The 17,119-nt window shown below is 45.7% G+C and overlaps 1 protein-coding gene and 1 long non-coding RNA gene across 8 annotated transcripts in view; one reads left to right on the top strand and one right to left on the bottom strand.

Annotated features, from left to right (window-relative positions):
• The first annotated feature begins 227 nt into the window (after nt 1-227).
• The window catches only part of ILDR2 (immunoglobulin like domain containing receptor 2), a 48,740-nt gene continuing 31,848 nt past the window's right edge, over nt 228-17,119 (top strand). For 2 of the 7 annotated variants that reach the window (XM_034791764.1, XM_034791774.1), the window contains exons 1-3: nt 234-787; nt 14,534-14,866; nt 16,216-16,335. In XM_034791764.1, coding sequence (XP_034647655.1) covers nt 742-787; nt 14,534-14,866; nt 16,216-16,335 — 499 coding nt within the window. In that variant the 5' untranslated portion in view covers nt 234-741. Of the gene's footprint in view, nt 788-10,822; nt 10,902-14,533; nt 14,867-16,215; nt 16,336-17,119 lie in introns of those variants that run through there. The other 5 variants (XM_034791754.1, XM_034791791.1, XM_034791783.1 and 2 more) reach the window with 5 other exon arrangements.
• LOC117888441 lies at nt 779-5,522 on the bottom strand. Its single transcript, XR_004648332.1, has 3 exons — nt 5,166-5,522; nt 4,001-4,105; nt 779-2,638 (listed from the first exon to the last, which is right to left on the bottom strand). It is a non-coding gene; the product is annotated as an uncharacterized LOC117888441 (long non-coding RNA).

Genomic DNA, 17,119 nt, shown 5'->3' on the forward strand with positions numbered 1-17,119 from the left:
TCTAGTCATAAACACACAATGCTGTTTGCATGCTCCTCTGTTCTAGCTCTGTTCATATATACACAATGCTGTGCCCCTCCATGGTGTGTAGGCAGGCACAGTGCTCCTTGATTCCTGTTATATACACATGCATTCTATGCACCGCAGTTCTATTTTCATGCATGCATTCTCTGCACCTTAGATCTAGTTTGTCGCACATACACACAGCCTCTCTCCTCAGCTTGCTCTTCTCTGTCTCTCACCCACTGTCTCGCTCCCTGCCACTAGACACTGGATTGCTCAGCGATGAACTCTTTTTTGCTCCTGGACAGCTTCAATGGACAGCCATGTGATTTAGAAACTCCAGTTACCACAGCAGCCTGCAGTACGGGGGGGTAAAAGGAGGAGGAGTGGAGCAAAAATTAAAAAAAGAGCTTTCCTGCTGTTTGGGCTCAGTCTGTGGAAATATAGCTTGCTAAGTAGAGGTTTCCAATCTCATCTGAGATTGATCTGGAGGCCACTGGGGGAGTGGAAACCTGGGACCTAAAAGTACCTTTCCTTTCGTCCCCAACACAGTGGTAGCTTCCATTCAGAAGTCTCTACGATTCACACACTGGGTGGCTGCTGAGCCCCGCAGATAACGGTGAAGGGAATACTTAGGTGCCAGTTGATTCATACCAGGAGGGCTCTTTATTTTTCTTTGTGGTTCCAGTGTTTTTCCTCCCCGTCTGTCTTTCTTTCCTGCATGGAAAGACAAGGACGATGGATGGATTCTTGGTAGGATGGATCGTTCTGCTGTGGGTAACAGGTAAGGGTTTGCCTACCACAAAGATGAATAACTTTTTGGATTCCATGGGGTGCCGCTTGTGTCTTTTCCTGGAGCCTGTGTGTGAAAGTCCTTGGCGACGCGGAGCAGTGGTGGGGGGAGGATTACATCTGGTGATGATGTGAGTAAGAGACATGCAGAGAAATGCAGGGTGAATGTGTGTTTGTCTCAGTTAGCAAAGTCTGGTGTGTTGTTTATCAGGGTCATGGAAGTTAGAGGCAGGAATGCATTGTTAGGTCACAGTCAGTGCTGCTCCCTGCCAGCGTTTTCTCTTTTACACATTCCCTCCCACCCCCAGCCTTCTCCCTCCCAACTTCAACATGAAATTCGAATGCAGCTGGGCTTTGGGTGTAGGGTGTTGGAGAACGATTCAGGAGAACTGGGGTGATCACCTCCCACTGGGAGGAAGGAGAAACCTGGGGGAGTCCTCTCTGATATTTTTGCAGTGGTTTGTATTCTTTGGCCAAAATCCAAGGTTTGAGAAGTCCCTTGGGGGCCTACAGGAGGACAGATAGAGGTGAGAGTGATCAGCAATATCTATGGGGAGAAGGCTTCTGATATCCTGAAAGCCTCACTGCATGCCCCCAAAAGATAGTGGTCACAGAGATTTGGGGCTTAAGGGTTAGACTGTGGTCCTAACACTGAAATGGTGCATGGCTAATGGGTCAGGGTGGCAGCTCTCTGCTTTCCAGGTGAGTGGGCCAGGGAGGTATTGCTCTCTTTCTGCTTCCTCCTGGCTAGGGGACATCCGTTGCTCCCAACTTCCTCCTTCCTCCCAGGGTGGCATCACCCTCCTCTCAGGTTGGTATTGCTTTTGCTGCATCCCTCTCCCCACCTCACTTTGAGCTGAGAGACTCAGAGGGAGATTGCTCCCTACCAGAGAGTGTTAGATTGAGAAATTCCCTCTGACGTTCCCTGTGTGATAACTTTGGGTCTGATGTGTGTGGCTGGGACCAGAGCGACGCTTAGGCGCTTCTGTCCTAGGATGCTGACGACGGTGCCACTATGGATGACTGTTAACTGGGGTGAGCAGGAATTGGGGTGTTTGGTGGCGGAGGATTGCTTCAGTGGGTTGGTGTGTGGGAGTATGTAAGGGAGGTATTGGGCTTTGGGGAGGAGACAGTGTGAACTCAGAGGAACAGATTGTCCTTGGCTGCTGTGCCAGAGGGATAGCACAGGGAGCCTTTGCTCCCCAGTGGACACGCCCACGCTAGGGCCAGGAACAATTGTAGGAACTGCTCCCTTCCGGCGCTCCTGGCAGCACACACACCAGTCCAAAGGGGTGTGAAGGAGGCAAGGCCATGTCCACCCTCTTATTGGCTCTCGCAGGGAGCCTGCTGTAGGGAGCACCCAGGCCTGCTGTAGGGAGCAACCAAAGACAGGGCAGCCTGCATGCTTCCCTTATGAACTGGGGAGGGACTATGACTGCACAAGCCCTCTCCCAACTTCACGTGGGATGGGTGGCTCTTGCTTGTCCTCTTCAGGGCAGTACTTAGTTGGCATAGTCTAGCCTACATAGAGCCAATGGGAAACAGAACCTGAGAGCAAAGGGGGAGTGGGGCTCGAGAAGGGGCAGAATGGGCAAGGGGAGAAAGAGACAACAAAGAACAGACTGAAAATGGGGCTAGGAGCAAAGGCAAGTTAGGGAAGGAAAGGAGAAGGGAGAAACAGCAGGATGAGTCTAACCGAATAGTCACATAACAAGCCATGGAGGAATAGCAGCCCCTTGTCAGTCACAGGTAGGAGGTGCTGCCTCTCAAGGAGCCAATGCAGGCAAAGGCAACTGCAGGAGTAGTAGGGAAAGGCCACTGTTGCCTGACCTAATCAGGGAAACTGAAGTAAAAAGAAAGAAAAGAAAATGAGGTCAGAGAGAAAGGAGTCACATTTTTTTAATTTAAAATGCTTCTAGGTGGTATCTGGTTTTCCGAAGTTTTCCCATGAAAGGGCCCTCAGACTTCCCACTCCTACCCAGATTCAGGATTCAGACAGCAAAATCAGCCTCTCCTTACAGCACCTCTCTCTCCCTCACCCACCCACCTTCCCTCCCTTCCCCCTCCTTTTTCATTCTGAGTCACTTCAGTGCCAGTGCTTCCTACAGCTCCCTACCACGTCTTCATTGCATCAGTTGGGGCTTAGGCAGCTTCCAATCCTCCACCTCCTCCTCTCAGCTGGTGCCGTAGTTTAACATTTCAATATGTGGGTTTAGAGCTCTTGCACTTCCAAATTACCACTACACTAGTGCCTGCCTGCTTACAGTGGGATACTGATATCTGCCCCCCTCCCCCCATGCCTGTCTAAAGGAGTCCCGGCCTGGTAGTTAACAACAAGGTATTAAATTTCCTCCCTTCTAAAAGAGCTTCCTATCTGGGCATGATCTGCTGGCTAACACCATGGAATAGATTTCCCCTTTCTAAAGGACCTGCAGATCAGGATATTCCAGCTGCTACCATAAGAGTTGGCTGATATTTCTTCCTTCTCAAGGAGCTCCAGATCAGGACATTCCCAATGATCTAACACTGGGCAATTGACAAAGTTCCCTTTTTTAAAGGAGCTTTTAAAGGGCACTGACTGCAGTTTGGAGCAAGTGAGACTGGTATGGAACAAGAGTTACTACTGCAGTAAGGCGGCCTTCCAAGCTTGTCTGGTGCTTGATTTTTAGGATGTTACTGATTGGCGCTGACTGACAGTAGATAAAGGCCTTAAAACAGGCAACAGGTTAGCAGTTGCTGGTGCGCTGATGGATTGAGGGCATCCTTTGTTGCTGAGCTGGACTCTGTGAATGAGTTCAATATCAGCTTTCTTCCCTCCTGCCCTCCATCCACTGTCTCCCAGTGCTTGTGCAGGTCCTGTGAGTCTCCTCTCAGTGGGGAGAAAGCAAAGGGATGTGTGTGAGAGTGTGGGGGGGAGAGAGACTGATTGACAAACACGGATGCAGGCTTTAGTTCTCCCCACTGGCCAAGCAGAGGAATTAAAGGTCTGTATCAAGGTAAGGAATTCTAATTCAGCCAAATCAGCAAATTCATTCTCTGGAAAAAGAGAGTGGGAGTGGGAGAAGGAGAGGGAAGGGCAAAAGAAAGAGCGGGTGAGACAGAGAGGATGCAGAGAGACAAACATAAGAGAGAAACAGATTCTCGCCCCCTCTACTCCCCACCTCCTTCCTTTAGGTGGGCTGAGAAATTTCAAATCAGTACTCACAGTTCCTTTCCTCCCAGCAGCTAATTCCTCTCTGTCCTTTGTCTGCCTTTCATTTTCGGCCCCTGCATTTATCTTTTGTTTGGTTCTGTGCATTGTGATTTCTTACTGCAATTTCAAAAAATCCTGTGTCAATTCCAGTGGGTTTGGTTGTTTTTTTCCTGCCCCCAAGTGCCTGACAGCTGGTGTTTTAGTGACAGCATTGAAAGAATAAAGGGTCGTTTCTTGTTTATTCTTTGCCTGAAGGTGGTAGTGAGGATATTCTCCCCACATTCTGGAAGGACAGGTACAATTTGTTGAACACCTTTGAGCTCATTAGCAAGTTTGGCCCAGGTACTGTAAACCTGCTGGCTGTCACTGGGTTATGGAGTTAGCATCCTGCCGTCAGATTTGTTTCTTTTATTATTTTAAGTGAATTTGGTGCTGGTGAAAGGTGCAGCCTTTGAGACTGAGGTCCTCCATTTATCTATAGAACAGGCACGACATGGGCAGCAACAGAGCAAAGGGACTACGTCTAGGAGAGCGTCCAAACTAAGTACTTGATCTTCAGCTCCCTGTAAGATCACTGCATTGCTATCCCTTAATGTTACCCTACAAGGACAGTGGAGGATTCCCCTAACATGGAGGAATCCTTGGATGGTATAAAGCCACCATTAGCTGGCTTTACTCTCTCTGCTTCTCCAACCCCAGCTGGGTGGGTGTGCTAGGGCTGGATGGGGGCAATGCTGGATTGGCCCCAAGGGAACTGCTCTAGCTGCTGTAAGTTAGAACAGCACTCTAACCAGCTTTGCCTTCCCTCACTCAGCTGTGCCAAGCATGAGCTAGGTGCAGCTGGGTACTGACCTGTGTGCATTTCTTACCTATTATACCCAACGGGTTGCACGTGAGTGGTGCTAGCACTGGTGGAAAATACTAGTGTACTCAAGTGCTCCGTCAGAATAGCAGTCATGGATGGCCTATTCAGTTCTCAGGCTCCTGGTTGGGACTAACATTTATTGGCAATTCCGAAAGTGGTTTCTGTGATGTAGGGTTGCCAACATTGTATTTCAAAAACAAGGGACTGTTTTCTTAGCACCCTCACCCCCCCTCTTCCCAATATTATTATCATTATTTTCATCACCCTTAATTATTATTATTATCATTATTAATAATAATAAGCACCACTCACCTACATTCACTAAGGGTATTTCTTGTTGCTTTTTGCAGCACTCAAAAACTCCCAATCTTGCTGCACAGAGATGAAAAAATAAAGGACATCCGTTGTAATAAGGGACTGTTGGGAACCGTACTGTGATCGTGAGCCGAGACCACATAGCAGATGCCATGAAACTACTATAAGATGGTAGTGACTTTCAGTCAGTAATGGGATGGGTGGTATTTGATCCCGTGAGTAGACCTGTATTAATATTTTACTTGAACATATACCCATGGGTTTGAGGAATATAACAAAGGGGCAGCAGTGTGAAGTTGTCAGGAGTGAATGTCACATGATTCGGAGAGTTTAATGAGGTGGGTAGATTATTGATGAGAGGGTGACCCCTGGTGGATCCCTGACTCTTGTAAAAGGTCTGGGATAATCGTGAGCATTGCAGAGATTGTTCAAGCTCGTTCTGCAGTGCAACCCTCCAGTGAAGTCAGGAGCATGGAGTATCTATGGAGCCACATCGAAGTGAATGGGGAAAGTCAAGGAAAGGCCAGTGTCTACTGCCATTTGTTAGGTTGAAGAATCCAGATTAGATTCTAGGCCGAATGTTTTCATAGTGGGGTTCCATGGCCTGGGACTCATGATTTACACAGTTTGTGCCTTCTTCTGCCCACCTTTCCTTCTTTGTCCTGTGAGTTTAGTGGTGATTTGGCTGTGGCTCTCGCTTTGTCCATGGAATAGGTACAACAGCAATACATGCTTCCCCACACTACTCCACCAATGTACCTCAGATCTGGCCTAGAGGGTCATCTCTAGAGCTAAAAGTATTGTTCAGTCTCTAAGGCCTATTCAAACTTTGGTCTCTTGCCAACTAACAAGGTTGACAACACCAGTCCACTGGGGAGAGGACTGAGGCCACAGTTCATTTCCCATAAGTCACTGTTGTGGAAAAATTACCACACATTGTGTTTGGATCAGAACGGCCTGAGGCTCCTTTACAATCTAGCTGCTCTGCCCTAATACAGGAACACAGAAGCTTATATAGATTAAAACCACATTTAGTCAAGCACACTTCGTCATTAATACTTTTTCTTTATTAGGAAACAAGCTTTTCCTGTTACTCACAGGTTGTTTTTTTGAAGCTTATATTTCTTAAAATTTGCTGTTGCAATTGTGACACTTGTAATTTTTTTTTCTTTCTCCTGCTGCCCTTTGACCATGTACACACAGCCTGACCAGACTTTAGCACGTACACAGTTTTCTTGACCAGAGTTTAGGCCTACTCAATTTTCCTTTCCAGTCTCTTACCAGCCATCAATCAGATAGTAATGACTTTTGGAAGGTACTTAATTGGACTGGATTCAAACCAGCAATCAAGAGGTGAAAGTCTCTATATAACATTCCAAATCCCTTTAGTTATGTACTCACTGGCTCTCATCTTCTTTACTCATAGAATTTTAAGGCCAGAAGGGACCATTGTGCTCATCTAGTCTGATCTCCTGCACATTGCAGGCCACAGAAACTCACCCACCCACCCACTCATGTAACACACACCTAGCCTCTGGCTGAGTTACTGAAGGCCTCAAATCATGATTTAAAGACGTCAAGTTACAGAGAGTTCACCATTTATACTAGTACAAACCAGTAGGTGACCCATGCCCCAGGCTGCAGAGGAAGGTGAAAAAAACCCCAGGGTCTTTGTCAATCTGACTTGGGGAAAAATTCTTCCTAACTCAAATATGGCCGCAGTTTGACCCTGAACGTGTGGGTGAGACCCACCAGCCAGATACCTGGAAAAAAATTCTCTGTAGTAACTCACAGCCCTTCCCATCTAGTGTCCCCTCTTCGGCCATTGAAGATATTTGCTAATAGCAGTTGCAGGCCATATGCCATTGTAAGTAATCTCATTATAATATCCCCTCCATTAACCTATCAAGCTCAGTCTTGAAACCAGTTAAGTTTTTTATCCCCACTGCTCTCCTTGCAAGGCTGTTCTAGAACTTCACTCCTCTGATGATTAGAAACTCTTATCTAATTTCAGAAATAAACTTATTAATGGCCAGTTTATAGCCATTTGTTCTTGTGCCAACATTGGCTCTTAACTTAAATAATTCCTCTTCCTCCCTGGTGTTTATCCCTCTGATGTATTTGTAGAGAGCAATTATATCTCCCCTCAGCCTTCGTTCTGTTAGGCTAAATAAGCCAAGCTCCTTAAGTCTCCCCTCATAAGGTAGGTTTTCCATTCCTCTGAACATCCTAGTAGCTCTTCTCTGTACCAGTTCCAGTTTGAATTCATCTTCCTTAAACATTATTCCAGATGAGGTCTTATCAGTGCCTTGAATAATGGTAATAATGCTCCTCTGTTTCTACTGGAAATACACCCTAATGCATTTTAGGCTTACATTAGCCTTTTTCACAAGTCAGAGTTATTTTGTGATCAACCAGTACACCAAGGTCTTTCTCATCATCTGTCGCTTCAAAATGAATCGTCCTCTACTTATAGCAGAAATTCTTGTGGTTCAAAATGAATCGTCCTCTACTTATAGCAGAAATTCTTGTGGTTGGTCCCTAAGTGCACGATCTTGCACTTTGCACTATTAAATTTCATCCCATTTCTATTACTCGAGTTTTCAAGGTTGTTCAAATCTTCTTGCATGATATTCTGTTCCTTCTCGTGTTGGCAATACCTCCCAACTTTCTGCTATCTGCAAATTTTATTTGCACACTTCCATTTTTTGTGCCAAGGTCAGCAATGACAATGTTAAATAAAATTGGTCCCAAGACCAATCTTTGAGGAACTCCACTAGTAACCTCCCTTCAGCCTGACAGTTCACCTTTCGGCATGACCCATTGTAGTCTCCCCTTCAACCAGTTCCTTAACCACCTTTTGATTCTCATATTCATCTACATCTTCTCCAATGTAACTAATATTTCCAGTGTGGAGCTGTATCAAATGCTTTATTAAAATTCAGGTTATCTTCTCAAAGAAAGAGCTCAGGTTGTCTGGCACTATTTGCCTTTTGTAACACCATGTTGTATATGATCCCAATTAACGTTTACCTCTATGTCCTTAACCATTCTCTTTCAAAATTTGTTCTAAAACAGGGGTCGGCAACGTTCGGCATGCAGCTCACCAGGATAAGCACCCTAGCGGGCCAGGCCAGTTTATTTACCTGCTGACGCGGCAGGTTCGGCCAATCGCGGCCCCCACTGGCCGCGGTTCGCCGTCCCGGGTCAATGGGGGAGGCGGGAAGCCGCGGCCAGCACATCTCTCGGCCCGCGCCGCTTCCCGCCGCCCCCATTGGCCCGGGACGGTGAACTGCGGCCAGTGGGGGCCGCGATCGGCCGAACCTGCCGCGTCAGCAGGTAAATAAACTGGCCCAGCCCGCTAGGGTGCTTACGCTAGCAAGCCGCGTGCCGAACGTTGCCGACCGCTGTTCTAAAACCTTGCACACAGTTGAGATCAAACTAACTGGCCTATAATTTCCCAGTTCACTTTTTTCCCCTTTCTTAAATATAGGAATTATATTTGCAAACCTCCAGTCATAGGGTATGACAAATTCCTTAAAAATCCTTGCTATTGAGCTCGCAATTTCATGTGCCAATTCCTTTAATATTGTTGGATGGAGATTATCCAGGCCCCCAGTTTGGTCTCATTAAGCAGTCTGAGTTTGGCTTCCACCTTAAATGTGGTAATTTATACTTCCATACCCTTTTTCCCATTAACCACCCTGCCACTGTCCACAAGCTCCTCATTACCATTATTAAAAATGAAGGAAAAGTATTTGTTTAGGTGTTAGGACATACCTAGATTGTCTTTAATGTCCACGTCATCCTCAGTGCTTAGCATCCTGCTTCCTTTTTCCTTGTTTTATTTTTATTTATATGTCTAAAGAACCATTTACTTTGGATTTGGATTTACCATTTACTATTGGTTTGATTTTCCTTTGCAAGGTCCCACTCTGCTTGGCTTTTGGCAATTCTCACATTTTCTCTATACTTTCTGACCTCCAAGAGGTAGCTTTCCTTGCTGATCCATCCCTTCTTTCATTCCTTGTAGGCTCTCTCATAACTTCTTTGAGATGCTTGTTTTATCCCGTTTGGTCTGCATTCCTTCCCTACGAATTGTTTCCTTTTGCTTGGGAATGCAGGCTCCAGATAGTTTCTACAATTTTGACTTTAAATAATTCCAAGCCTCTGCCTCCTTTGCATTCTGATCCTTAAATTCTTCAGTCCAGTCCACTTCCCTAATTCATTCCCTTAATTTTGTAAAGTTTGCCCTTTGAAATCAAGGACCCTAGTTGCAGACTTACTTCTGTTTATCCTTCCATTTAGTTTAAACTGAATTAACTCATGATCACTCAAACCAAGGCTGTCCTCTACGACTAGTTCTTCTGTGAAGTCCTCGCTACTTATCAACACCAAATCTAAAATGACATCACCTTTTGTTGGTTTGGTGAAGAAATCTAACGGTTTTAACATACAGGAATACCGGGGCCTTACCATTATTAGTAGCAGTTGTCTTCCAAAATCGTACTGGGAAATTAAAGTCTCCCATAATCACACAATCCCCAGTAGTATTTATTTCATTAAAAATATTAAAGAGATTTCTATCTATATCCAGATCAGATCCTTGGGATTTGTAGCAGACCCCAAGGACTATCCTAGTGGAGCATCTGTTTTCTTTTTTCCCCAAAGTGATTTTGACCCAAACAGATTCCATCACTTCTAATTTCTGTATGATCTACCTTGTCATTAATATACAAGGCTACTTCACCACTGTTGGCTTTATTTCTATCTTTCCTAAACACACATACACTTCAATACCTGTATTGCAGTTATGCCTACTGTTCCACCATGTTTCTATTATCCCTATGACTTCCAGTTCCTCCATTTTGTTATCCAGGCTTCTTGCATTGGTGTGAAGTTATCTTAGCAGTTTCTGCTTGGCTTCACTCAGATTCCTTGCCCAGGAACAGTCATTTTACTACCAGTGTCACCTACCTGACAATTGCGGTCAGTGGTATTGTCACTATCTTTCCTCTTGATGTCCAATCCCCTATCCTCTGTTGTTCTTTTCTCCATTGTTGTATCCTCTCTTAATTGATTTTCCTCCTGTTCAATATTAGAATCAGGCATGGAGATTACTTGAGCGTCTCCCCCAAATTACTAGTTTAAAGCTCTTTTAATCAGTTGTGCTAACCTCCCAGAAGTCTGTTTCCCCCCACTCAAGCAGAGTCCATCCCATGAGAAACAGCCCTGTGTCTGTGAATGCCACCCAGTGGTCGAACATCCCATAGCCTTCCTTATAGCACCATTGCCTGAACCATCTGTTAATCATCGTAAACTTTCATCTACTCCACTTTCCTTCTCTCAAAACTCAGGTTCCTGGGCCTCCTGATTTAAATTTTTACAGAGATTTTCCTAAGCCATGTAGTTCAGAGTCCAAGGACTCCTGATTTCATACATACATAATCATCTTTCTCTCATATGCACAAAGTTATGTAAAACCAAGGAATGCTGGTTCTATGGTTTTATAGCATTAGCCATACTAGATCAGACAATTGGTGGTATGGGCCCTATAAGTACCTAGACAGACCTCTGTGCACAATCATCTGGTGACCTTAAGAATAAAGTTCATTTTATTCTTTATTCAGTTTGGACTAAGCTCCTCTCTTACAATAAATGACTGCTAAACGGACGCAGCCAGGACCCTCTTGAATTCTACTGATGTATTTGATTCACTCATTGCTTGCAAATGTAAGTGTCCCAGATTACCTTTACATTATGTAATCATTTCCCGTAAATTTTCTTTAATCACTACTAAATTTACTGGTCATTACTTGTGTCTAATGCAGATTGCATAGTACAGGAGTGAGTAAATGCAGTGCATAATTTAGAACCCTAGAGGGAGCTTAGAAAGGAATCAGCAAGAAAAGAGGAATACACAGTATTGCAAGCCCCAAACATAGAAAAATTCAGTCCCTCTCTAGTCTTAGTTGTATTAAACTAGATGAAGGGGACACACACAGTCGCTCATGATTAAACCTTTCATCATTTTTAAAACCTCCATCATGTTTCTTGTTGCTCTTCTCTCTAAACATCCCAGGTTTCTGTGCTTCACCCTCATATACACATAACGTCCTTTCTGTCCTCATGATTCTTTCAAGTTCAGCCACATTTCTTGCAGGTGAGGAATCTTAAACTGGTAGCTGCATCTAGATTATTGCTGCACCATTGATTTATATGAAGTCACCATCATATTTTCACTGTGTTTTAATGGAACCTAGCAATCAGATATCTTTTTTTTGATGGCTACTGCTGAAGCAGAAGCAGCATAATGAGTTAACAGATTCAGATTTTTTAGCAGAAGAAATAACAGGTTTATAATTCCCAGTTACTCTGTGTGTGTGTGTGTGTGTGTGTGTGTGTGTGTGTTAGGGCATCCCTGGACACTTAATATTAAAGAATATCAAAAAGCAAGTGGATAAGAGAAGAGTTGGGATGTTGCATGGAAGATGCCAAGTTGCTCATCATATGCTTCCCATACACTGTCTGATGGAAACAGAACCCCTATACTGTATTGTCCCACACATTCCCACTCTGTTTTCCCCTATGTGGACCTCCAGAAGGGCATGCGGGTGGTTGGTCAGATAAGAGTTTGCTAAAGCTCTGCTAATCATTTATTAAAGCAGTCCCTGGCTTGCCCAAGCCCTTAATCTCATTAACAGGAAAGTGGGCTATGCAGGGAAGGGACTTTATCCTGTAGAATTCACTGAAAGTAATTGTGTTTGCTAAGCAAATACTTAGTTCACAGGGGAAAGATTTAAATACCCACCATGTCTGCAGAGTCACTGTTTTATCAGCTAAGCTGCAGCAACATGATGGGTCATCTGGTCAGCTAATTTCACACACTGTGCTGGGTGCAGATAGTGTGGAGTCATGCATATTACTTCCCACGGCAGTTTTGTTACAGAGCACTGGGATGCAGGGCCGGCTCCAGGCACCAGCTTACCAAGCAGGTGCTTGGGGCGGCCACACCAGAGAGGGGTGGCACGTCCGGCTCTTCGGCGGCAATTCGGCAGTGGGTTCCTCACTCCAGCTCGGAGCGAAGGACCTCCTGCCGAAGTGCCACAGATCGCGATCGCGGCTTTTTTGTTCGTTTGTTTTTTGTTTTGGGGTGTGGGGGGCGGTGGCTACTTGGGGTGGAAAAAACCCTGGAGCCGGCCCTGCTGGGATGAGGGAAGGTATTGAGAATGGGAAATGGTGCCTTTACTCAGTAGTTGACCAGTTCAAATCCAGCCCAAAGCAGAAGTAGTTGATATTTGTTACCAGATCTCATGGGTTTTGGTGTCCAAGTGAAATAAATTGTGGGTCTCAGTCCCAGCTCCTAGTAGACAAGTATCTCTATCCCTCAAAACTGGCATTAATAGGCTTCTTTGTTGCAATCTCTTCACAATCCAGTGATTGAATTGGTTCTGTACACTGTGCCTTGCTAACTTCTTCAAAAAGAAAAGTCACAACATTAGTCCAAGACTCTCCATTCCCCAATCCCTCTGCTTCTGCTCCAAATTCAGAGATCTCTGCTTATTTTCTGCTTCTAATCTTTCAAACCGCCTCCTGTGGCCGCATACCTTCACACCTACTATGTCCTGGCTGACTCTCCTTTATCTTTAATTGGTCTTTCCTCTGCTTCATTGTCCTCTCCCTTCAAGCACACTCTTGTTTCTCCATTTTAAAAAAACCTTCCTTCATGCTAATTTCAGTCTATAACTACTACCTTAGCTCCCACCTCCAAGATCTTTAAGTACCCTTGCTGACTTCATTCTCCTCCATATCTCTCCTTGATTTCTTACAGTCTGGTTTCTACTCTCTTCACACTGCTAAACATACCTTAATTGGGGTCACTAAAGACTACCTTCCAGCTACATTTAACCATTCTGTACCTTAGATCTCATTTCCTCCTACTCACCCTTACACTTCCTGTGTTCATCCCAATGTTTCTCCTCCCTTTGCCTCCTTTCCCCCCACAATCATGGGCGGCAGGTGAACCAGTCATTGCGAGAGGCTAGCCCCCAGCCCCTCCCCTTCTGCCATTCTCACTTTAAACCAGGGGTCCCCAACGCGGCGCCCACTGGGGCATCTAAGTGTGCCGGCGTACTGGCCGGCGGACGAGCATCCGCCGAAATGCCGCCGACAAGCAGCGATTTTTGGCGGCATTTCGGCAGCAACGCCTCTGGATGATGCGGCATTTCAGTGGTGACGCCTATTGACGTTGCCGCTTGTCGGCGGCATTTTGGTGGCTGTTCATCCGCTGCGACGGTCCTCTGTGGCTCATCGTCTGGTGCCCGCCAGACGAAAAGGTTGGGGACCACTGTTTTAAACTACCAAACAAGAAGGGTGCATCAGCAGTCACACATGTAATTCACTCCCATGTGTCTGCTGTGAGGTCCAATATGTCAGGCGGGGACGCAGCTCTCCTGTCAGCTGGCAGATAAATCGAATGAAATTAAATGCATGAAATGCAAATTTCCATGAAATGCAAAAGCCTAAGAATTCTGGCCACTATCCTTTGCTCCTCTCACATAGAGAGAATTTGCTTAGTGCCCAGACTGCACTCCAGTTGCCGCAAGAGTTGTGTGATCTGGATTCATACCTATTGTGTCTCAATATGGGTGTGGGACTGTGTTAATGCACATTACAAGGAGCCAGATTCTGCCTTGAATTATGCTGGAGTTAAATTTGGGTAATTCCATTGAAATCAATGGAGTTACTCTGGATTTGCACTGATACGAGTGAGATCAGAATCTGGCCCACTTACTGAATATCTTTAGTGCATGGAGTATACTTATCCATAAAGTGCCTAGTCCTTTAGAAGTGCCTAATATGCCCTCCCCTCTCATCCACTTTCTTTTTTACTATTAAAACTAAACTCACATAATCCTATTGTTCTCTTGTACTTGGATCTTCCTCAATGGGTGGACAGAAACTGCTTTTAAGTTCACCTAAAATAATAAAGGCAGTTGTCCAGTTCTGTTCTCATCCCAGTGCGGCCGTTGTTATTATTTGTATAAGCTGTAGTGCCTAGGGACCCCAGTCGTGGGCGAGGACCCCATTGTACTAGGCAGTGTACAAATACAGAAAAAAATGTGGTTCCTCTCCAAAGATGTTACATTTGACCCTTGAGCCAAACTCTGGGGGGTCTTATTCCTACTCCCCAAATATCCTTGTTAACATACCTTGAGGGAAATTCCACCCCAGTACCTAAAATCTGATGGTCATTATAAGTCTATGTGAGAATGACACCATTGTAAAACATCTAATCCCATCTGTGCCCAGAGCATATTGTCCGTACCACGCTGGGGGATGACACCAATGTTTTTGTTTTGTAGCACTTGCTGAGGGACTGCAGGTCACGGTGCCTGAAAAGAAGAAGGTTGCTATGCTGTTTCAGCCTGCCCTGCTTCGCTGCCACTTTTCTACTTCCTCCACGCAGCCGGCTGTGGTGCAATGGAGGTTTAAATCCTACTGCCAAGACCGCACGGGAGAAGCTTTGGGTCTGGCCACCTCAGGGATACAAGCGGTGAGCAAAAGGAACCTGGAGTGGGATCCCTACCTGGACTGCGTGGACAGCAGAAGGACGGTCCGTGTCGTAGCCTCCAAGCAGGGATCCGCGGTCACAATAGGGGACTTCTATAAGGAAAGAGATGTCACCATTGTCCATGGTAATGCCCCCCTAGCTGCTTTAGTAATTGTTTAGAATCATTCCTTGGCAATTATGAATACTGAAGGCTGTTGGAAATTGTTTAGTTAACTCCACCTGGGGCAGGGGTATTAATTATTATTTTTTGCATAATCCTAGTGCCGAGGGACCCCCAGTCATGTACCAGGACCCAATGGTACAAGTTTATTCTTAGACAATGGACTCTACCAACTAAATCTGACCCATAGAGGGGAGTTTAAACTCATTCCTCCTGGACTTTTAACCTGCTCCACAAAGGGGCTCCAATCCTGACTGAGGGGTTACTCTCTCCTGGGTCAACAGGGGTGTTCTGTTTTCATGTTCATTTAGTTCTGGGATTCTCCACACTGCTCCCACCGATGGGCCCAAATGCTGACTTGGAGGTGCCAGCTTCTCCTGTGATAGAGAATTGGTAGAGAATAGGGAATGCAGTCTCCATGGCTGGGCTTTCCCGCTCACAACTCTTCCAATCCTTTTGAACAGACCTCCTCTCCTCCTGTCCTGCCAACACGAAGGAGTAATTCTGCATCTCATGTTTATTCAACTCTGGGCTTCATCACCTACTCCAATAGGGACCTAACCCATTCCCACTTCAGGAGGGAGAAAAGGAAGAGATTTAAGCTGTGTGAAGTCAACTGGGGGGAGCTAAGACTTCCCTCAGTCTTTTGCGGGAAGAGGCCATATGAGACTAGGACTCCTTAATACATGTCATCCTCTCTAATTCAACAAGCCAGCTAGCTGATAGGGATTACTAGCCTCTTGCTTCCTGGTGTGGCGGAAACACACTCACCTCTTGGAGGGGAGGGAATATTTTCCTTTGTTTTCTAGTGATGCCTTTGGGAGATGGTTGATGTGTTCCAGAGGAAGTAGCATCTAAACCCCGTTTGCCCAGCAGGAGTACTGTCAAGACACTGGGCCATTGCCAGTAGGGAGGGCAAAAGGAAGGGGAGTTAGTGGTTTGTCCAAGGGCTCCATCCTCTGCCTTGCAATCTCTTTGTGGGCCTTGCCTGTGTTTCTCCAATTCCCCATTCAACACCACAGCTTACCGAGCTACATCTGTTTTCAGAGTAATGGGCTTGTGTTACTCTCTTAGGGTCCAATCCCACCTCCCTCTGGAATTAATGGGGAGCTGGATCGGTTCCTAGAGGCTTGACCTGTCACACAGCACTAGCTAGGGATGTAATCCCCGCAAACCACCAGGGAACAAAAATCTACTCCCGTCAGTGACAGCTCCCAGGGGGTTGCACTTGGAGTTGGAGCCAGTGTTTTCAACCCTTCACTTCTTGAGGGGGCTGGGGGATGGCCCCACCCTCTGCATTTTTTGTTTTTCAGATGCAGACCTCCATATTGGGAAGCTGATGTGGGGAGACAGTGGGCTCTATTACTGTCTCATCATCACCCCTGACGACTTGGAGGGCAAGAATGAGGAGTCAGTGGAGCTGCTGGTTCTGGGTGAGCCATGTTTCACAATTTGCTTCTTCCCCAGTGGAAAGCTCTCATGCTTTGTCTCCCTCTGAGTATGTTTATGCAGTATATTGTGAGGGTAGTACATACATATATTACATTTCCTGGGTCTGATTCTCCCCTGCCCCCCACCTTGGGTGGTGATTTGTGTCTGGGGAAAGTGGGTATCAAACACTGCCAAACCAGAACAGGAATGTTTCACATCCACATAGCCTCACTTGGCACATGGGCAGGTGGCTACCTAAGGGGCAGGGCAGTGGAGAATCTAGCCCCCTATTTAAGATTTAAAGTGATAAAGTGCCAGCAAATAAAAAATCTGAAATTGTGTCTTTTAAAAATATACACTAAATAGATCCCAAATGCACTGTTTTTTGCTGCATTGAGATCTGTAATGGGGGCAGGCAGCCCCTAACGTTCTCCCAGATTGTCTGAAGGCTCATCCCTGAAAAAGAATTGAGAGGGCACCAGTTTTTGCTATAAGGGCTTGTCTATATGGGAAATTTTTCCAGTTATGCCGATATAATTATATCACTATAGCTCAACTTCTATAGTTATACTTGGTACACTTCCTCTTGTGGACACACTTATTCTGGAATAAGAATGGCCTTTTCTGGTTTAACTGAAACTGCTTCCAAAGCAACATAAACTAAACTGGGAAAAGGCCCCTGTAGCTTGTCAGTCTGATAGCCAGCCAGCCTAGTGATCAGGCAATGGCTCTGTGGTTCTTTCTGGCCTGATCATTCTACAGCAGGCCCCAGCTAGGAAGGCCACT

The sequence above is a fragment of the Trachemys scripta genome, chromosome 1 (genome assembly GCF_013100865.1).
Source record: "Trachemys scripta elegans isolate TJP31775 chromosome 1, CAS_Tse_1.0, whole genome shotgun sequence".
In the NCBI taxonomy this organism is placed as follows: Eukaryota; Metazoa; Chordata; order Testudines; family Emydidae; genus Trachemys; species Trachemys scripta.